General features: G+C 41.5%; 1 protein-coding gene across 1 annotated transcript in view; it reads right to left on the bottom strand.

Moving 5' to 3' along the window:
* st14 (ST14 transmembrane serine protease matriptase) overlaps window positions 1–17,998 on the bottom strand; it is a 114,152-nt gene that overhangs the window by 46,595 nt on the left and 49,559 nt on the right. Inside the window, exons 11-12 of the mRNA XM_048260097.1 lie at window positions 17,598–17,728; window positions 13,146–13,250 (exon numbers count right to left, since the gene is read on the bottom strand). Of these exons, the coding sequence (XP_048116054.1) occupies window positions 13,146–13,250; window positions 17,598–17,728 (236 nt within the window). The remainder of the gene's footprint in view (window positions 1–13,145; window positions 13,251–17,597; window positions 17,729–17,998) is intronic.

Below are 17,998 nucleotides of genomic sequence, written 5' to 3'. Positions count from 1 at the left end.
TCGCCTGGAGCTAGTACCGTACAATCATCTCGTCTGAGGGCTACAGTTGCGGCTCGTTCCCGGCTTGTCAACTCGCCTGGAGCTAGTAGCACGCCAAGCTAGGCTGCTAACAACCGAACATCTCATCATGTCTTGTTTCAAATACTCCGCAATGGAACTCAGGAACATCATCGGAACGCACGTGCTACTGGACTGCCTTGAGGTGATAAAATCTTTTCGGCTCCTGCGCCGTCCACCCTACGTGCATCGGGCTACCAGGCATAAGTTTGTTTACCTGGCTACAACTATGGCTGTGCCGGCCTCACTTCGGGCCAGGGCAAACTCAGCCCCTGGTTAGTGTGGCGGCGGCGCGACAGTGCCATCGACCTGGGCCACGCCCACCACCTGTCCATACTGTGTCTGCTATCACAGTGCCTCCATTTGCCTCTTTTATGCTACTGAATGTTCGCTCACTCAACAACAAGGCTTTACTCCTCCACAAAATAATTCTGGATAAAACTTTGGACTTTCTCTGCCTGACTGAAACATGGCAGAATCCCTATGAATTTATCACACTCAATCAAGCCACTCCCTCTGGATATTCCTACATCCAAAAGCCTTGCAGTGCGGCCGTGGTGGCGGCCTGGCTGTTATACACCGCTCTGACATCCTGTTAAAAGAAATCCCAGTCACAACATCATCATTTGAGTGCCTCCACTTCACGCTGTCTGGTGCCACACAGCTCCAGGTGGCTCTTGTCTACCGCCCCCCGAAAGCCTCCTCCTGCTTTCTACAGGAGTTCTCGGACCTGCTGGCCTCGGTCTGCCCCATGTCCCCAGCTACTCTCATACTGGGTAACATCCATGTAGACTCCAGCAGCTGTTCCTTCGCTGTGGATTTCCTCTCACTGTTGGACTGCTTTGACATTAAACAACATGTACAGGGCCCTACACATGCCAAGGGGCACACCCTGGACCTGGTGTGCTGTGTTGGCCTAAGCCCCTCCCATCTCTGCTGCACGGACCCAGCTGTCTCCGACCACCAAGCCATCCTGTTCTCTGTCCCAGTGTCCCTCCCTAAGCAGCCTACAAAAAGGTCTATCACATACAGGAACTCAAAGCGTGTGTGTGTATACCTCACGCTGGCTAACACCCTAGCTGCCAACCTCGCTATCCACCCCTCTAACCGCACTGCCCGGCGGCTTGGTGGAACACTATAACAGCACCCTGCGCCCTCAGCCTCGACTCTGTTGCTCCACTCACCACCAAACTGGTCTCCCTACACCGCCCGCTACCTGGTTTACCCCAGAGCTGCGGAGGCTTAAGTCCATGGGGCCCCGGCAGAGAGGCTTCACAAAGATCCGCCTCACTGTCCACCTCGAAGCCTACAGAGACCACATCACCCCAGGCAAAAACACTCCATTACTCCACACTTATAAACAGCCAACAAAAAGCATCCGAAAATGCTTTTCTCCACCATCAACCGCCTTCTTGACCCTCCCGGCGCCAAGAACCCTCTGATGCCGCTGACCTCTGCTCCAGGTTCCTGGACTTTTTCCACCAGAAAGTGGCCATCATCCACCGGCAGCTCCAGGCATCCACACCCTCCCCACACTACCTCGGCAGGACATGTACCATCCTTCTGCCTGCCCACCACAGGCACACCTTCTCCCTGTTGGATGCTGATCAAGTCCTCGACCTCTTGACCAAAGCACTTCATCCTGCAGTCTGGATCCACTACCCACGACCCTTGTGATGGCCTGTCTCCCCACCATTTGCCCCGGTGGTTGACATCATCAACGCCTCACTTGGCTCTGGTGTGGTACCCTCCAGCTTTAAGTTGGCCGTGGACCCCAACACTCAAAAAACAGGCCTGGACCCAGATGACCCCAACAACTACCGTCCGATCTCCAACCTTCCGTTCCTGAGCAAGATCTTGGAAAAGAGCAGTGGCTGCCCAGCTACAACATCACATGTCCCACCATGAGCTCTTTGAACCTCTCCAATCGGGCTTCAGACCCCATCATAGCACCGAAACCGCCCTCATCAAAATAACAAAGCGACCTCCTGATTGCTGCAGACAACGGCTTTGTTTCCATCCTCATCCTCCCTCGACCTCTCTGCTGCCTTCGATACCATTTCCCACTCCATCCTCCTCTCCCATCTCTGAGCTCATCGGCCTTACCGACACTGCTCTCTTTGGTTCCAGTCTTACCTCTCCAACCGTAAACAATACATCACTCTGCAAGGCTCCTACTCCACCACTGCAACAGTTAACCATGGCGTCCCCAGGGATCTGTCCTTGGGCCCCTCCTCTTTACCATCTACTTGCTCCCCCTCGGTCAGATCATCCCAACCATGGACTCAGTTTCCACTGTTATGCAGACGACACCCAACTGTATGTCAGCACCAAAGCCCTCCTCACAACTCCCACCAATACAACTCAACAACTGTCTGCATGATATCAAAACCTGGATGACCAACAACCTTCTGAAACTCAACACCAACAAGACAGAGCTCATGGTGGTGGCCCCAGCACCACTGCTCAGGAAGGTTGGAGACCTCACCCTGGTCATCGACGGCTGTCCCACCTCCCCATCTCCCAAAGTCACGGAACCTGGGCCATTATGGACTCCACACTCTCATTCAGTTTCCACATCCAGAGCATCACCAAATCTGCCTTCTTTCACCTCCGTAACATTTCAAGACTCCGCCGTCACTCACCGACTCAGTCACCAAACTCTCATTCATGCATTTGTCACCTCCCCATCTGGACTACTGCAATGGTGTCCTGTCTGGGCTGCCCAACAAAGCCCTAGACAGATTGCAGTATGTCCAGAACTCAGCTGCCAGGGTGTTAACCCACACCAAGCCCTTAAGAATCTCCATCTAGCTGGCCAATCAAACAACGATCAGCTACAAAATCCTCCTCCTCACCTACAAATCACTTCACTCACTGGCACCCAAGTACATCACTGACCTCCTCCACCCAGATACCCAGTCACGGTCCCTGCACTCCACCAGCAAGGACTTACTCTCCACTCCCCGCACCAGACTCAAGACCTTTGGTGGCAGGGCTTTCTGTGCAATTGCCCCTACCCTTTGGAACACCCTGCCCCTCCTATCTGTTCCGCCACTTCTCTGACACAGTTCCAAAAGCACCTCAAAACACACCTCTTCTCTCTTGCCTACCCTCCCTAAACCCCTATCCTGCCCTTGCCGCCCTACTCCCACTCTTGTAAAGCGACCTTGGGTATCTTGAAAGGCGCTATATAAATTGAAGTTATTATTATTGTTATTATTATAATATTTTTGGCCTCAATGTGTACAGTTACATAGTCTGCCTGTTCTTAGTCTTGGATTTTGTGAAATACATTTCTAAATATCACCTGCTTGCTGCAGCAGGGGTCTGCACCGTCAATTTAAACCCACATCTTTTTTCTCTCGAGCATTTAATCTGCTGCCAGCTTGTATCTCCACATCGTCCAAAATGCTTGATTGCATTGCATTCTCCACATTTTTAGCTACATTTTCATGTACCACATCAGCATTTTTGTTCTGTGAATATTTTATAAATTGCTTTACAAATACCGTCGGGCCTATTGGCCTATTGCCATGGCTTGCCTCAACTAGGTCACGTCCTTTTAAAACCGTCTTTTTCACTATCGTGAGCATTTAATCTGCTGCCAGCTTGTGACTCCACATCGCCCAAAATGCTTGATTGCATTGTATTCTCCACATTTTTAGCTACATTTTCATGTATCATATCAGCATTTTTGTTCAGTGAATCTTTTGTAAATTGCTTTACAATTACCGTCGGGCCTATAAGGCCTATCGTTTCGGTCACGTCTAAAACTGCATCTTTTTCTCTCTCATGAGCATTTAATCTGCTGCCAGCTTGTGACTCCACATCGCCCAAAATGCTTGAAAATACGGTAATCGTTGGATTTCGGTTTATTTTTTTGACAGGCTTAAATGTTTATGACAAGATATGGCCATGCGAAATTTGGTGATGATTCATCATTGTTTTCCTACCTTAAGCCACGTTAAGCTTTTTCACGTTAAGCGTTTTAGAATGTCCCGGCTCAGCTGAGTGAAGCGGCTAGTTCGTTTGTAACCTCACCGAACACAAGCAACGACACAGGCCTGCAACGATAACTCCTCCATACCGTGCGGTATTGTTGTGTGTGTGTGAAAGAGAGAGTGTATGTGTGGGCTCACATTGTTTTGTCTTATGTGAGTGATGTTCAAATTGGTTGCTGTTGACTGGCTTTAAACCAGGCTAAGGGGTTTAGCATTACATTGACAACCTTATGGGTCGTTTAATATAATATTTATACTATTAATCGTACTCTAGTGTTTCTAAACCTAAACGTTGGCTATCTATTCCTACTTTACTATTTCTAAACATATACTTATCTAATCATACTGTAGTACTTCTAAACTGAAACTTGCTTAATCACATTGTGTTGTTATTTATAAACTAAACTTCCTAACTCCGCTGGGCTTAAGATATTTTACAGAAGTGTGTTTACATCTTTTACACTTGCTGGTCAAGTTCGTCAAGCCACAGGTTTTATATTGTATGTATTGATTGTTTTTATAACCTTTTGCTATTTAGAATATTTAGTTGGCAACTGATTATGACCGCTGCTAGCGAAGCTAGCGAAGCGGTCATATAATGATTGTCAAATTTTTTTTTTTTTTTCTCATCTACTTCCTGAATTTTTGGTCAACGATACCCGGGACACCGAAACACCGGTGCACATGAAATTTGGTGGGTATGTAGCCCCACTAGACTTTTACGGAAAAATGTTGTTTCGTCCCCGGGGGCCACTCCCCCCCCGTGCTGGGCCCCCCGAACCGTAAAAAAAGCCGTTTTTCCTAAATAACTACCTGAACCGTGGCACTGAGGATGAAGAATCTTTTATGGTATGTTGGTCTCAAGGGCCCACATCAACCTGGCCCATAATCACTCATTTGTGATTTGCACCCCCCGGTAAAAAATGAAAATGCAATATCGTTCTGCTTTAATCGCCCCTATCTTCAGTTAAGATGTTCAGAACTGTCCCAAATGTTATGTGTATGATTGACCTGGCATTCTCTGGGGGTATGCCAAGTTTCGTAGAATTTCATCCATGGGGGGGGGTCTAAAAAAATTTAGGTTATGTGTACATTTAGTGACTGTACACTCATTGGCCTGTAGATGGCGCTGCACACATATACACATGCACACACACACAGGCACGCACATACTATCGGTATTAGAACGGCCGATACATAATTACAAATTCAGTAGGATTAAAAGAAAGCCAAATATTCATCATCATGGCTGCATTTCCAGTATTGGCGATACGTAGTCATTTGTCCACTAGATGGCGCATCGTTGCAGTGAGACGTAAGTTTGTTGGAAGTTAAAAGTGGGTTGGAAAAACAATGGACGCTTCCTACAAGGACTGTAGTTTACCACAGAGAACGTCTAATAAGGATAGGACGATGTTCACATGAAATGTAATTCCCATTTCTTCTTGAAGCCGAAATAAATCTGAGAATGTTTATCGGACATGCTTGGTTTTTACTGCAGGTACGTTAATCTTATAATATATCAATAAGGACCTAGGTATAATAATGTTATGCCGGGATTAGTGTGTGCTTCACCTCACTGTGTGTTCATTGTGTGCTGTTTGTGTTTCACTAATTCACCGATTGGGTTAAATGCAGAGACCAAATTTCCCTCACGGGATCAAAAAGTATATATACTTATATTTATACTATACAAAGCAAATTGATAGCAGCACTGTAATTGTATCTTTCGACTGTCATTTGTTGCATGTGCTACAAAAATCATTCTGTGCAATGGAAGATTTACCAACGTTACATCGGTCTGATACAGTTTTGCCTATACATGCGTGAGACTGAGACGCCTATTTATTTGTTTTAAGTGCGTGCAGGGTGTGAGAGGGGAATCGATGTGCTTTGATTCCAGCTTGGTAGTTGTAGTCTGTGAGATTAAAAAGCACGTGTATGTAAAGTAACAATGACACCTTCATTTCATTATGGCTGCTTTAGCAACACACCTTAAGCTACTGTGTAGAAGGTCCCATTTAGAAGTGGCTACTTCATTCGCGCTTTCCTTGACTCATGGAGCTGCGTGAATTTTATTACAACTTTTCGCCACGATATGGCAGTTTAAGTCTGCTTGATACTGTAAGGCGTAAGCCATTGGTTTCAAAGGAGATTTTATTTGTGTAAGCCAGCATAGCCTATTGACAAAAAATGTTGTAAATAGGCCTACCTTATAGGCCTACCTGTAGCTTAGGGAAGCTAACAGCTTTCTATTAGGATCTAGTTTGTTAGTTACAGTTTTGTCCTAACTCCCTGATGCATTTTTAGCATTTAGAATAGCCAGAGCGTGGATATCTCAATCGGAAAATTAAACAATATCGGGCGCCTATGGACTAGGCTGGGTGAACCCAGCCTGATCTGCCCGCTATTTGTTTTTTGATTTCTTAAAAGATTGAGCTTGGTCTGGTGAAAGCCAGACTAGCCATGGACCTCAGTTACACAATGCAAGGGAACATGAATCAGCCTATATTTGCACGAACAATAACGGACAACAGCTCTTCAACTTTGACCCGTTAAAATGTGTATGAACAGTCTAGTGACGCATTTCATCAAGGCCCATTTGGACATGTCAGTTATTTGCACCACTGGTTAGATGTAAAACAGCATTTCGTTTCAGACTACTGTTACTTAATTTGTGCATTGACAATAACGTTTCAGACTACTGTTACTTAATTTGTGCATTGACAATAAAGTATCACATGAACTAAAGATGACTAAAATCTTATGTAGAAGAAGAAACATTAACAAAAAATCCATCCATCCAAAAATGACCTTTGTTTTTGATAGCTGTTGAAAATGGCATGGAACTGACAGAGATGTTTTTGTTTATTAATAAATATATAAATAAATAAATATATATATATATATATATATATATATATATATATATATAACATTATGCTGATACCTTTTGCTTTTCCCAAATACAATGTAGCCTACAGGTGTAAGTGACCTTTCATCAATCCAGTTGCAATGGATGAACTGTGATGAACTGCCCTACTTGTGATTGTTTAGAGATGTTAAAGGTTTTTATAACAATGCTACAACTTCTTTGGCTATTCTACAATCTATTCACCTTTTCAGCGCCAGTAGGCTACTTTCTGTGCAGCCGCACACACACACAGGCATGCCAAACAAGCATACACAAAAGTTTCAAGAGTGGGGGATGGAGTAAAAGATGGAGACAAATTAAAGTGTGATTTATTATCACGGAACGGATGTACAGGACTGAGCGGCGGTCATATGTTGTACCGCTATGCGGTACATCTAGTTGTACATTAGCTATACATAATTTATATATTCATTGTTAAACATACAGTTATATTTCACATTTATATATTTATTGTTATTTATATAACTCCCATATCCTTACTTTTGTTAGTAGAAATAAAAGAACAGCCATTGGTATTAAAACTGTGGTATTTGTCTTGATGAGGGGATATTTATTAATTGTTCAGAAATGCTCATACTGGGAAATTTGATTTAACTAAGCATTAAAAGTATTGACACAAAAATGTAAGGAGAGATCCACCTTAACAGAACTCAGGCCTTTACCTTAAGTGAAGCTACAGGTAAAGGGCGTTACAATAATACCAGACTTCCTGGTCCCCTGGTGTAGATAATTAGTAAGCTAATCATGACAAGTCACTCGCTTGCACTCGCTTAGTATAGCCTACTGATTTCGCCACTGACGTGAGTGGATCATTGCCCATTCTTCAAATGGTTTGGTTGAGCAGCATTCAATGAATCTACCATGCTATATCCCAAAGGTGACATTTAAGTGCTTCGACAGAAAGAAAAACTTTATTATCATACTGCATTTCACTCATGTACAATTTGTTATTCAACATACTTTATAATAACACTAATCATTTCACAGAGGGTTTGATTGGTTCCTTGTCAAGATTGTTGATAAAACCCTGTTAAAACAAGCCTTCATAACCCTATAGTGTGACGTGTTTTGGGCTATCTTTTAACATGGCTTGTTCAAATGTATAGACTATTTCTTTACGCAAAGGCTGACTGTCATTAGCTCTGAATGACAGTGCTACTGAAGCACAATTAACCTTATTTTAAATATTTAAATGTATATCCCTTTCACTGCAGCCTGAATTTTTTGGGGAAGATCTTGTTTTCAGTTGGTACTAAAGTTATGTTTGAACTGCCTGATTATGTTTTTTGATACTGACTGATGGAACATTGAGGTCTGGAGGACACTTGTTTGATTATTAAAGACGTTTTTACAACAAGTGTCGGGAACTTTCCTGGGTCATTCCACGTCAATTGAACCAGTACCCACGCACTTAGGTCTCAAAAAATTCTGAAAAAATGATCAGGTGTACCTATGTTATCCAGGAGACACACTGTAAAATTACTCTTATGTAAGATCAATACTTTCCAAGATACAGCCAGTTTTACAGGGGGAGGGGGGTGTCGATTTTGGTCGGCCTCTTTTTTTTGTCAAAGTTCACAAGCCCCACAGCGCAAGAACTAAACCTTGTAGGAGGCTCAAATTTTGCATGCTGGTACATAAATAGGAATAGTATGTAGCAAAATCGTCACGTTTGGTCTGGATAATCCTACAGGGTCATAGCTGTCCCTCAAAGTTGATGCAAATTTTATTGGAGTTTTTGGCTGGGCTCTGAATAGTAGTTGAGTACAAATATGTCTTCAGAAGACATATTTGTACTCAACATAGTAAAGAAAATAAATCAAGAGCCTGAGATAAGTAGAAACACTCTCACAAAAAACAATGAACAGAAAATAAATTCCTTCAGGGTCTGAACAGCAGACCTTACAAGTCTGAAAAGTCATTTTGGTTCTCATTTTCAGAGCACCCAAACACCTTGTGGGAATATGCAAAGATTTTTTTTATATTTTTTTCTTTATTCTCCATGATCCTTTCTTTTTAAAAACACTAATTTGACTTGTTTCATGCAAACCTTTCTTTTTCACTTTCCACCCTGAACATGGGCAAAATGCACCATTGAGATCAATATGTTTTGTATAGAGCTACCACAAGTTACTCTATACAACCACAGGTGGCACTGTGGTAACTCTATATAAAACATATTGATGTCAATGGGGCATTTTGCCCATGTTCAGGGTGGGAAATAAAAAAGAAAGATTTGCACAAGACAAATTGGTGTTTTTAAAAAGAAGGGATCATGGAGAATAAAGAAAAACATATAAAAAAATATTTGTATATTCCCACAAGGTGTTTGGGTGCTCTGAAAATGATAACCAAAATGATTTTTCAGACTTGTGAGGTCTGGGAAGAGGTACAGAAGCCTGCACTCCCGCACCACCAGACTCACCAACAGCTTCATACACCAGGCTGTTAGGATGCTGAACTCTCTCCCCCCTCCACCCTCAGCTACATAACATCCTGGACTTTGGTAGCCTGGCGGGCCATCCTATATCATTGAAATGTATAGTCTGGAATCGAACCATTCACCTCGCTTAATCCAAGGGGCGGGCAGAGAATTGTCTTTCAAACTGCCTAGGCATGCAATAGGCCAGCGCTACGACCATATCCGTATCCGGTCGGCAAAACGGCAAATACATCCTTCTTCGAAAGTAATGACTTAAGTGCATTGTGATCTCAACTTTCAAAGAAAAGCACAAGTCCAACTCCTCCAAAGTTGACGCTACAGTGTAACGCCGATTCAAACAACCGCTCTTCGTTCGCAATAGCCACCTTTCTTGTTGTTCACAGTCGCAGGACTGTAGTTATCCTGTTAAGCCCGCCTTAAGACTCTCTAACAAAATAGAGCGCTGTGATTGGATGAAGTCCACGGCGTCAGCCAATAGAAATCCCTATGGTTTGATACTAGACGTACAGGCTGAGCAAATTAATTTGCCGCCGCAAGGGTGCGTCTAGATTTCTAGGCTAGGACTTTGGACCAGTGCTCGAATTACGTGGGAGCCAGAGGGAGCCGAGCTCCCATAGAGTGAGGACTGGCTCCCATGAAAGCAACAAAGTCAAAAATCTGAGGGGGTCTCTGATATCTGAAGGTGTCTGGCATTGTAATTTAATCTTAAACAACCGCTCATTATCTATCCCTGTGCGATCTCTTACCATTACAGACGTGAAATTAAAATATAGGCTACTACGGGACGTAGACCTACCCTATGCTCTTGACCGCAGCATGATGACACTTCACCACCACACCACTAGACTATATGAGCAAACGGCATACAATCGATGATGACAGCACTCACAAGTCTGAAGAAGTTACCCTGCTTTGATGAGAATGTTTTGTGTATTTACATATGCGCTCATTGGGCTAGCCTACATGGGTTGATACGTGCGGAAAAGTCCTGTTTGCTGTTGAACTTGCGCCGATCTTCTATGTTGATTAACAAAGCCATAAATTATGGCCCATAATGCAGCTTACTTCAATGATTCTGTGAACTGATCTGTAGCTATCCTCTGTCATTCAGAGCTCCGGGAAGTTCCCAGATATTTTGAAACACCTGTTAGCAATCTCTGATTCAATGGCTACCCGACAACATCTCAGTGCAAATTCCAAAATGGTTTGTCTATTTATTCCCACGGTTCAACACACAAGACGACTGAACGCCCAGGTGTTGTTACTATGTGCACATTAGCCTATATACTAGAACATAGTTTGGCTGCAATGGCTTTATTATTTTCTGCCAGTTAGTGCATTTTCCCTGTGTATAAGTTATACTACATGCATTATTGTGTTTGACACTGAGGATAGCCTATCTGAGACGGTGGTCTGCTTCAAATGAGTTAGCCTACGTTGTGCAATTGAGAATGGCACTCAGAGTAAATCCTTTAGTCTATCTTTGTATTGTGAAATTAAAATTAAATATGGAATATTACAATCAATAATATGTTGAAATGAATTAAAAGGAATCAATTTCTATGACAAATCTCTGTCTATTGTGTGCGTGTGTCTAGGGCCTATCGTGCGCATATAGGCTACTGCGCAAAAGCGCCACTCGCGCCTAGGCTATTTAATTGTATCGCCTTGTTAGGCTATGCGCGGGGTGTGCCAACTTTTTATGAGATAGAGAGACCCCCTTAAAGACAAAAAGATAATTCGGGCCCTGCTTTGGACCCACAATGGCTGCCTTGCACTACTCCACTTGCACTACTCCACTTGTACACTTGCACACCTTGCACACTTTGCAACTTGTTGTCCTGTTGTCCTGAAAACACAACACACTTCTGCTGCTCTTACAAAACTTGCACCACTATGCCACTTGCTTACTTAGGTCAAACAGAACTACCTCAGCCATTTATTGGCCTGACTGCACTATTATATTGACTGTCTATGCACAATTGCACAATTTCAACCCAATTTTGCTGCTCTTATTTCTTCATTGTATGTGCCTTCTTATTTACTTCTTATTGTTTACTTGAATGTTATGTTTGTCTGTGGACTTAATTGGTAAAATATGTCTTGTCTTCACCGTGGGATAGTGAGAAACGTAATTTCGATCTCTTTGTATTTGGCATGTGAAGAAATTGACAATAAAGCAGACTTTGACTTTGCTGTTCAGACCCTGAAGGGATTTATTTTCTGTTCATTGCTTTTTGTGAGAGTGTTTCTACTTATCTCAGTAAGGAAAATAAATCAAGAGCCTATGTTGAGTAAAAATATGTCTTCTGAAGGACTAAACAGAGCCCAGCCAAAACCTCCAATCAAATTTTGATCAACTTTGAGGGACAACTATGACCATGCAGGATCATCCAGACCAAACGTGACGATTTTGCTACATACTATTCCTATTTATGTACCAGAATGCAAAATTTGAGCCTTCTACAAGGTTTAGTTATTGTGCTGTGGGCTTGTGAACTTTAACAAAAAAAAGAGGCCGAACAAAACCGACACCCCCCTCCCCCTGTAAAACTGGCTGAATCTTGGAAAGTATTGATTTTACATAAGAGTAATTTTAGAGTGTGTCTCCTGGATAACATAGGTACACCTGGTAATTTCTTTCAGAATTTTTTGAGACCTAAGTGCGTGGGCCCTGGTTCAATTGACGTGGAATCACCCTCCTGTATTATGCGCCAAAGGGCATGTTGTAACTTACTTTGAACTAGGCTACCTCAATATTAAGTGATCTTCTCAGTCAATTGTGTTATTTTTTCTCATTAAAATAAAATTCGGAGTAACAGAGACAAAGGTTTTTCCCCATTTTTGTTGGCCTAGCCTATATTTGGCAAACTCAGCTGGCAATATAATTGACAACCATAAATGAATCTCATCATAGGCTACCTTCAGCCAAACATTTGTGACTTTCTTAGACTACAAACTGAATGTTCTGTACTGTAAGCCTAGGCCTATAGCAAAAATGAGGAAAATCATTCAAAAGATCAAAAGTGTTGCCTACAAGACCCGCCCTGTTCAGCTTCTGATTGGCCTGTAACATTTGGCTAGTTAGGATGAGAGCTGCCTTCCTCTCATATCATTGATAGGTGAACTCAGTCGACTCAAACTCGGACATCCGGCATGGTGCCAGAATACATTAAGCCCTGATTTCTTATGTGATATATGTCCTGCTGATAGACAGATGCCTACAAAGCCATTTGCTCTCACTAGCTGATGTTATTTCACATTTGATGCTATAACTGTAACAAAAGTAATGATTAACTTCTGAACTGTGAGCATTAGAATTATAAAGCTAAATATTGTATACTGTATATAATATAAATATTGTAGACTTTTCCCAGAAATAACACAAGAGGCCATAGGTAGAACATTTGACATACACAACATTTCTCGCCTAATCACGGTTAGGACATGTTAGCGTACTTTTCTACCCAAAACTACACTATCTGACTCAGGGACTCTCAAAAGCAGAGGAAACCTATTCCAAGGGTAAACAATCACCAACGCTCAATACTGTATATTTATTATTATAATACAATAATAAAATCAATAATTAATATTCTAATTGTTAAACACATTCCATTTTCTACCATTAACACAGTATTAGCTAACAAGAAGCTTAAGCCAAACAACAGTAAATGTATAGCAAGTTGTAAACACTCTTACTTACGGCATGTTCGTTCATCACTCATATCTCCACAATCATTCCAACCATCACATTCCAGACCTTTATCAATGCAGATTCCTGAAGAACAAGCAAACTGTGCAGGGCATGCTGTGGAACATGTAAGAAATAGAAATACATTAGGCGTAAGGAAGGACAGAGGAACAAGCACATGCTTTTGCTAGTTCATATTATTTCATAATTTCCATGTAGAGAAAGTGATTGTAAATCTTTCCATAACATGGATACTGCTAGTGTAAAGTTACAGTGGTCGCCGTTGGAGCAAGGTTGGTGTCGTGAAGCTTTGCGCACACCCATTTCTGCCCAAATAGATGCCTGATAAGTGCCAAAAAGCATCGCAATATAGCCGCAGAGTGGAGGGACTTGCCTAATAGGACTTTGGTGAAACCCCCCGCGGCTCCTGGATTTTTTTTCCATCTCAATGAATCCTTATGGCAAATAAGTTCCACCCGTGAAGCAGTGACCAATTGGGCAAAATTTTACACTTCCTGCAGTTGAATATGATTGACCCAAAACTCTGGCCAATCGCTGCCTCCATTGTCAGCTTGCCATCATTTTTGGCGTCACCTGAGACTGCTACCCTCCTCGCAGAAATCCGGCACAAATTCTCTGATAACGAGTTAATTATGTTGGAAGATTTAAACTGGTTATCTACTTCTTCTAACGCACTCAAGGACATTTGCGACACACTTGACGCAACTGATATCCTCTCCCACTCGTCTAAACCAAAAACACATGGATAAATCAACCTTGCTTGATGTGATTCTAACAAATGCCCCACATAAATATACAGCTATTGGCATATTCTGTAATGATATTAGTGATCATTGTACTATTGCCTGTGTTAGAGACTGCAAGCTTCCTAAAACTAAGCTACGATTTATCTTTAAGAGGAATTATAAACGCTTTAATGAACAAGCCTTCCTGCATTACCATAGTGATTTGAAATTTGTGTGTGAGATGGTGGATGTAGAATTGGCATGGGATTTCTTTAAAAACACCTCCCTGTCCTTAATTGATAAGCATGCACCTCTGAGAAGGTATAGGATTAGCGGTAAAAATAACCCTTGGTTCAATGAAAATAGTGCATCACAGAAAGGGATAGAGCATGGACTAAAGCAAAACAAAACAAGGACACCAAGCACTGGACAGTTTATAGGGAACTAAGAAACCAATGCACCAGATTGATAAAAAATGCAAAAAGGTCACTATTTTGAATTAATAAATCAAAACGTAAATGACCCTAGAAAATTCTGGAAACTGGTCAAATCAACAGCTGGAGAGGTTACACCTCCAACTCTTCCAGAATTCTTAAAAATAAACCAAAAATGAAACCACAGGGAAACAAAACATTGTGGATGCCTATAATATTAATTTTATCAATGCAAGGGTGAATAATCAATCCAGTATATCAGTAAATTTTGAGGAGCGTGCACTTTCAACTACACGTGACTGCACAAAAATTTTAATTTTCAACGATTCTTGCCTCCCAAGTTCATAAGGCCCTTTCAACCCTGGACTGTAAAAAGTCCTCTGGACCAGACCAGATAGAACCATTTTTCTTAAAGACGGCAGCAGTTCTGATTGCTGAACCCACTGCCTCAATTTTTAATCTTAGTTTATGTAGTGGGTCTATTCCCAGCTCCTGGAAGTTGGCTCAGGCTGTTACTAAAATGAGGTGATCCTTCTGCTTTAGATAATTACCGCCCCATATCCAGATTGTCCGTTATAGCAAAAGTATTCAAATCCCTTGTAAATGAACAGCTAAACATCCTTTTATCTGATGCTAATATTTTGAGTTCCACACAGTTTGGCTTTAGGCAAGGTCACAGTACTACAACTGCTGTAACAGCTGTCACAAATGACATTATTACTGCCTTGGACCACAAAAAATCTTTTTATTGATTTATCCAAGGCATTTGATACTGTTGATCACGATCTCTTATTGCAAAGGCTGTGTACTTTGGGCTTTAGTGACTGTATTGGCCTGGTTTTCTGACTATTTAACTAGGAGAACACAGTGTGCCTCCTTAGAAGATTGTCACTCTGTATCTCTGGGAGTAAAGACTGGTGTCCCACAAGGGTCAATGTTAGGTCCCATTTTGTTTTCTCTGTATATAAATAATATAGGTATGGGTTTAGACCCGGCCAAGGTACACCTTTATGAAGATGATACAATCCTTTATGCTATTGCTCCCTCAATACAAGAGGCAATGGATACCCTGTCTTTAGTCAAGTTAAAACTGGTATTAAATGCCAAAAAAACGAAATATATGACTTTCACACGGGCATGGTCAAATTCTGACCGCACAATACTGTCACTGGATGGCACTCATATAGAAGGGTAACCTCCTATAAATACCTTGGCATCTGGCTTGATGACAAGTTATCTTTTGATGTCCATATACAGTGGGGAGAATAAGTATTTGAACCCATGCTAAAGTTGACTAAAAAGAGGAATATAAAATAATCGGTTAGAAATTGATCTTAATGCCTTAATTAAAAAAAATGATTAAAAATCCAACCCGAACACCAATTTTAGTGAATGAAGAATGTATCGTAAATAAATAAATGTTCTTCCTTAAAATACAGGGGTAATAAGTATTCGACCCCTATGTTAAATTCCTATAGAGGCAGGCAGATTTTTTTATTTTGTTGATCTTTGATCTTATTTTATGGATCCAGGATACTATGCATGCTGATAAAGTTCCCTTGGCCTTTGGAATTGAAATATCCCTACATCACCACATACCCTTCACCATATTAGCTGGTTTGATGTTCATTGAGTTCAATGCAAATTGAACCAGCTAATAGGCTAACTGAAAAATACACCATGCAAATCTCTACACTACTACACGACTACATTAAGGAGAATATCAATAATAAACAACAATGTCAAATTAATCAACAGCCTAATGGAAATAAAAAAATATTAGAACTAAGTGCATGTTGAACAGAAATATCTTTAGACCCCTCTTAAACGACCCACAACTATCACAGGAACGGAGAGCACTGGGCAACTCATTCCACCAACATGAAACCACTGAGGAAAAGAGTCTTGAATTAGACCTAGCATTTATGACTGGTCGACACAACAGACGCTCATCAAAAGACCACAGTGGGCGGTTGGGGATGTACGTCTTGATTATTGAATTAAAATGACTAGGAGCAGATCCAGTCAGTGTCCTATAGTTCAAAGTGAGAGATTTAAATTTAATTCTGGCTACTATAGGGAGCCAATGGAGAGTAACTTGGAGAGGAGTTACATGTGTCCTCTTTGGCTGATTGAAGACCAGGCGTGCGCCAGCATTCTGAATCAGCTGTAATGATCTTATTATACAAGTAAGCCAGCTAATAATGAATTACAATAGTCCAGCTTCGAGATGACCATGGTCTGAACACGAAGTTGTGTGAAATCTTGTGTCAGATAAGGTCTGATCTTCCTAATGTTGTAAAGCATAAACCGACATGATTTTGCAATAGAAGCTACATGCTCAGGGAAGTTAAGTCGGTCATCTATTACAACGCCCAAGTTACATGCCGATCTAAGCGGGGTCAGTGAAGTTGAGTCGAGCTGGATGTTAATCTGTTGGGGAATCGCTGTCGGCTGAAATCGGCTGAAATATCCTTAAGGCATGCAGAAATCCGGCGAGAAACAATAGAATCATCAGCTGGGAAAGACAGATAAAATTGAGTGTCGTCTGCATAACAGTGATAGTCAAATCCATGGGAATGAAATGTCTCACCTAAGGAAGTGGTGTAAATAGAGAAAAGCAAGGGTCCTAATACTAATCTCTGAGGCACACCTGTGGTGAGGTCATGAGACTTTGATACCTGTCCCTGCCAAGACACGTTGAAAGAACGCCCTTTAAGGTAAGATTCAAACCAGTCAAGAGCTTTCCCAGAAATTCCCAGTTCAGATAGTATAGAAAGGAGACTGTCATGGTTAACAGTATCAAAGGCTGCAGATAAATCTAGTAGAATTAATACTGATGACTGAGCAGAGGACTTAGCTACTCTCAATGCTTCAGTCACAGACAGAAGAGCAGTTTCAGTAGAATGACTTGAAACCAGACTGCATAGGGTCTAGTAAATTACTTTGATGAAGAAAGTCACATACTTGCTTGAAGACCGATTTCCTTTATTAAGGCATTAATGCTCTTACTTAAGGGTTTTAACACTGAATTTCATCTACAGGTCTCAGATTTACACATTTGTTAAAGTCCCCACAACAAATTAAAATCCCCTGTTTTTCCCTTTGTCCTTAGAACTTCAAATAATTTATTGGGAGAGCATAAAGTCATGGCTACATTTGTTGGTACCCTTGCAGATAAATGAAAGAATGATTTTCCTTGAAAGAAACACAATTTTCTCATGTACAGCTGCAAAGATCTGGACAGATTTATTGGTATTATTACAAAATCCATCGTCACTTACGGTTGCCAGGGTCATAAGCATTGAACTCTGCTTGAAATCCTTTGTCTGTGTAAGATTCATCGGAATGAAAGTAAACTTCCACTTTATCTGATGTGCTTGTGAGTGACAACGTAGACCGCTCTCCACAATATCTGTCAAAAAAGAGAAAAATCACAAAATATTGTTACACCAGGCCATCATTTAAACTCCTATCTGTTCTCAATTTGTCTTAATAAAATTGTTATAATCATTCTATTAAAAAATCCTATATTTCCAGTCTTAAACTGTGTTATGCTGTTTTGCTCCTGACATTTACTACATCTACATCTACTGTTTTCACCATTAGTGTACTTTTTTCCAGGGCCAGAAATGTTTCCCCCCACATGTTGCCATGTTTATCTGCTTCATGACCTTGTACCCAG

This window comes from Alosa alosa, chromosome 13, assembly GCF_017589495.1.
Source record: "Alosa alosa isolate M-15738 ecotype Scorff River chromosome 13, AALO_Geno_1.1, whole genome shotgun sequence".
NCBI classification, from domain to species: domain Eukaryota; kingdom Metazoa; phylum Chordata; class Actinopteri; order Clupeiformes; family Clupeidae; genus Alosa; species Alosa alosa.
This window is presented reverse-complemented; position numbering and strand designations above follow the sequence as displayed.